Here is a 4311-nt window from a genome sequence, read left to right on the forward strand (position 1 = left end):
TTTTCAATAAATCTTTACCTACAAATATTGAACAAATCTGAACTATAGCTGTACAAAAAAAGTGTTTTGTTTTCTTGTTTTTTCTTTTTTTAAAACCACAAGGCCTTTAGATACAAGGATTTATTTTTTTTCTTCTAAATCCTTTCAAAACCAGGACATGAAACGTACCCATATAACTTGCATGCTAAAAAACAGAGGAAAAAAAATAAAAAATAAAAAATATAAAAGGGAAGAAGTGCCTGAAAAGTTCTTACTGAAAAAACACAGCAAGAATGCTCCCTTTCACTGTACAAAAATACGCCTGAAAATATATTAATTTTTTAAAAAGACTGAGGTCTGTTATGTATCAAAAATGTTTTCAATACCTTTGTGTACTGAGGTCTAGGCTGTCTGGTATTTCAATCAAGGAGGTATAAGGGAACGAGTTACAAAAAAAAGTTGGCAAGTAGAAATCACATTTGTAAAACCATAAACAATTTGATCTGAAAAGTAAACTCTGATCTTAAGTCAGTTCAGAGGTGTTTTTTTTTTTGTAAGCGTTCGTACAGTCTGCATTTTTTTTTTCCAAGCTCCCTGCTGCTTTGTTAAGAATTGGATGCATAGAAGACATCAGTTTTCTCCCTCCAAACAAAAAAGTTTGCAATGGTCCCTTTTTTAAAAAAAAAAATCAGAACAGTCCTTGGAAATCTTTGTAGGAGAAACAAAAACATAAAAATCCACAAACCCCCTTGAGTTAACAGTTGTGCTGCCAAAAGACTTCTTTTTTTTTGCAGACCACTTCCAGACTTCAATCACAAACTTCAAACAACGCCTTCTGAATCTTTTTAACCCCCAGTCCCGTTTGCCATTTTTTTTTCCTCCTCGCTGCTACTTGTTGTGATTACCAATTTTTTCTTTTTGGAGAAAAAAAAATCAGAAGGAAAAAAATAAAATCACAAATTCCGGAACTCGGTTTGGAACTAACTTCAAGACTTAAAAAAGAAAAAAAGAAAGAAAAGAAAAATCCAAAGACATTTTGATCATTACTTCACTTCAAAACTCCACCAACGTTTAAGCGTAAATCACTAGCATCAACTTTCCATTACCGATTTTTTCTTCTTTTTTTTTTCTCAGTCCTTTTGATCTCTCCCTCTCTCTCTCTCTCTCAGCCTGTTCGCCTGCCCGTCGCGTTTTCCTCCGCTTCCTCTCTCTCTTTCTCTCTCTCTCCCTCCCGCCCTCGCTCGCTTCTTCAGTAAGTGAAAACCAAGTCGGAAAAGTTCGCTTCCAGCCAGTCGCCCGCGATCATCTCGCTCAGCTCCGGGGTGCAGTAATCGGGGAACTCAAAGTGGGAGCCCAAGCTACCCTCGCTGAACGAATCCAAATCCTTGTCCACGAGCGAAAGGGACAGGTTGCCCGCCGCGGAGCTCACGCCCATCTCCGAGGCGGCGTGGGTGTGCTGGGAGAAATTCAAGCTCAAATCAAACATCAGGTCATCCGCTTCTTCGCCGCCGCTGCTGGAAGAGGAGGAGGAAGAGGAGGTGGAGACGGACCGGGAGGAAGCCGGGGACAGGCTGGGCTGCTGGGCGCTCTTGGGCATGCTCTTGAAGCCGTAGTAGAGTCTGCTAGCGCTGGCGCCATGCGGGGCGGCGGCGCCCCTCACCTCCTCGTACAGGCTGGCCCCTTCGGTGGACTCCGCCGAGGAGCTCAAAGTGGGGCTGGCCGGGACTTTGGCTACGTTGTACCGCCTCAACTGCTGCTGCTGCTGCTGCTGCTGCTGCTGTTGCTGCTGGTGATGATGATGATGGTGGTCCTCTTCCTCCTCCTCGTCGTCCTCCTCCTGCTTGATCCGCAACTGCAGGTCGTCGTCGTCGTCGTTCTCCTCCTCCTCGTCTTCGTCCATGAAGACGCACTTGATGGTCTTGCTGCTCACTTTCAGCGCCCCGAACTGGTGGTAATCCTCTCCCCCGTAGTCGCCCGGGTGGGGGGCCAGCTTCGTCCCGGCCTTCGGGGGAGACGACGAGGAGGAGGAGGAGGAAGAGGAAGAGGAGGTTTTCCCTTTGCTACATTTCTTACTGGAGCTCTTGGCGCTCTTGCCGCCGTTGCTGTTGCCGCCTCCGCCGGTGCTGGTGGGTGTGTTTTTCTCCGGGCTGTGGTTAGAGCTGGGTTTAGCCGACGGGTCTATTTTGGGCTTTTTCCTCGGCCGGTATTTGTAATCGGGATAATCGGCCATGTGTTTAAGGCGCAGCCTTTCGGCTTCCCGGATGAACGGGATCTTCTCGCTGTCCTTGAGCATTTTCCACCGCTTGCCCAGGCGCTTGGAGATCTCGGCGTTGTGCATATCCGGCGACTGCTCCATGATTTTTCTCCGCTCGATCTTGGACCACACCATGAAGGCGTTCATCGGCCTCTTGATGTGCCCCGAGGCCGTTTTGCACCAATCCGGGTCGCTCTCATCCAGCGCCACTGGGCTGCACGCCATGAACTCCCCTTCTTCGGTATCCATCGCTTCCCTGGGCAGGTTGTTCTCCGGTTCGGGACTCTCCGCTTGCTGGACCATGGTGGGAGGCACGGTCGGTCTCGAGAGTTTCTTTGCAAGTCTTTCGTCTCGATTATTATTATTATTATTATTTTTAAAAAACGTATTTTTCTTCCACTTTGCACCCACCGACCGCTCGCCCACCTCCTTCGGCTCCCGCGAGCGGCTTGCAAGGTTGAAGCCCGGCGGCGCGCAAGTTGCAAGCTCCTTTTTTTTCTTTCCTTCCCCCTTCCTTTTTGCGCCTCCCTGCCCTTGGCGTTTCTCAGTCTCTCCGCTTCCCTCCTGCTCCTCGGACGCCGCTGATTATCCGTCTGGCGGCGTCGGCGGCAGAAGCAGGACTCGCTCCGGCTCTTTCCCCTCCCCCCCTGCAGCAGCAGCAGCAGCAGCAACAGCAGCCGCCCCGGACGCAGAGACCTCGCTGGATCGCGCTCCCCCTTCTGCAAAACTTGCGGCTTCTCCCCGAAGTAGTTATCAGGGTTTCATATGGGTGACATCACTCCCGCGGCCAGCCAATGGGGGAGCCCGGCTCCTCCCCTTCGGCTCCGCCCCTCCGCCTTTATTAAGTCCCCCCACATGTAGGCGCACGCACACACCCCCTTTTTGCAGCGGCTGTTGGAAGGCGCGGGGTGGGGAGGGGGAGACGGAGGGGAAGTGGGGAGGGGGCTGGGCTGGCAGGCTCGTCTGAACAGAGCCGGAGAGGGGAGAGGGGACAGAAGCGAGGGGAAGGGCTCGGAGAGGCCGCCAAAGCCGCCCTGGGATCAGGGGATCGCCCTCTCCTCCCGGGGCTTTCTGCAGAGGGGAAGGGACCCTACTTCTCATTGAGCGGAATCTGGGAGAGGCAGCGCAGGTGAATCTGGTGCGATGGTTTCCACACCGCCTTAGTCTCCCACTGGGGGAAGCTTCTTATTCTTGTAGGAATCCACTCGCATCCTTCTGGGTATCGCCTTCTTCTTCTTCTTCTTTCCGCAACGACTGTAGGGGGCGCTTTGGTACCGCTCGCTCGTCGCGGTTTCCTTTCGGTCGGATTCCTTCTGTACACTCAGGCAGACAAACCCACACGGAGATGTGTGTGTGTGTCTGCGTGTGTGTGTGTGTGTCCTCTTGACTTGCAGATTATTTTATTTTTCTTCCCTCCCCCCCAGCCTTCTTCCAAACCTTTCTTCCTCTCTACGCACACTCTTCCCCACCTACCTGATCTTGTGGCAGGAATATATATTTTATATTTCTCCCCAAACCAGCAGCAAGAATACGTCCTGCCTCTTCTATGGTAGATTTAGTATCTCTCGAGTGTGCTTTTCAGGGAATAGTGGTACAGCTTCAAGAGATGGAGGGGAAAGGGAGCATGCAAATTCATATATGTCTATCGTGTGGGATGATTCAGTTCTCCGTAGCCGCATGTATTTTGCCCGTGTTTTGTGTATTTTTACTAACCCCGTTCAAATACCATTTTTAAACAGCACTGATTTTAATCAGCTTTTAATCAGGTTATATTTTCTAAGTACATAAGGATATGTAGATTGATTGATTTGATTGATTGATTTTATTATATTTATATGCCACCCTTCCCCCCCCCCCCGAAGGGTATGGCTAGTAGATGAGCCTGGCAGTGCCAACAAAAGTGTGCTTAGTTTTATCAGCACTTTTCTACAAGCGGTTATTTCAATAAACATGCTTAAAACTCTTATTTTGTATGTCCTATATTTGTAATTAAAAGTAAAATGTATATATATATATATATATATATATATATATATATATATATATATATATATATATATATATATATGCAAAAAAGA

At 48.7% G+C, this 4311-nt stretch overlaps 1 protein-coding gene across 1 annotated transcript; it reads right to left on the minus strand.

The window, feature by feature from the left end:
* Positions 1-205: 205 nt before the first annotated feature.
* SOX11 (SRY-box transcription factor 11) lies at positions 206-2725 on the minus strand. Its single transcript, XM_014054087.2, has one exon. The coding sequence runs from the start codon at positions 2534-2536 to the stop codon at positions 1229-1231; it is 1308 nt and encodes a 435-aa protein (XP_013909562.2). The 5' UTR covers positions 2537-2725; the 3' UTR covers positions 206-1228.
* Between the last annotated feature and the right edge of the window lie 1586 nt (positions 2726-4311).

The sequence above is a fragment of the Thamnophis sirtalis genome, unplaced genomic scaffold (genome assembly GCF_051295495.1).
Source record: "Thamnophis sirtalis isolate CommonGarterSnake01/CBP01778 unplaced genomic scaffold, rThaSir2_p1.2 scaffold_16, whole genome shotgun sequence".
Lineage (NCBI taxonomy): Eukaryota > Metazoa > Chordata > Lepidosauria > Squamata > Natricidae > Thamnophis > Thamnophis sirtalis.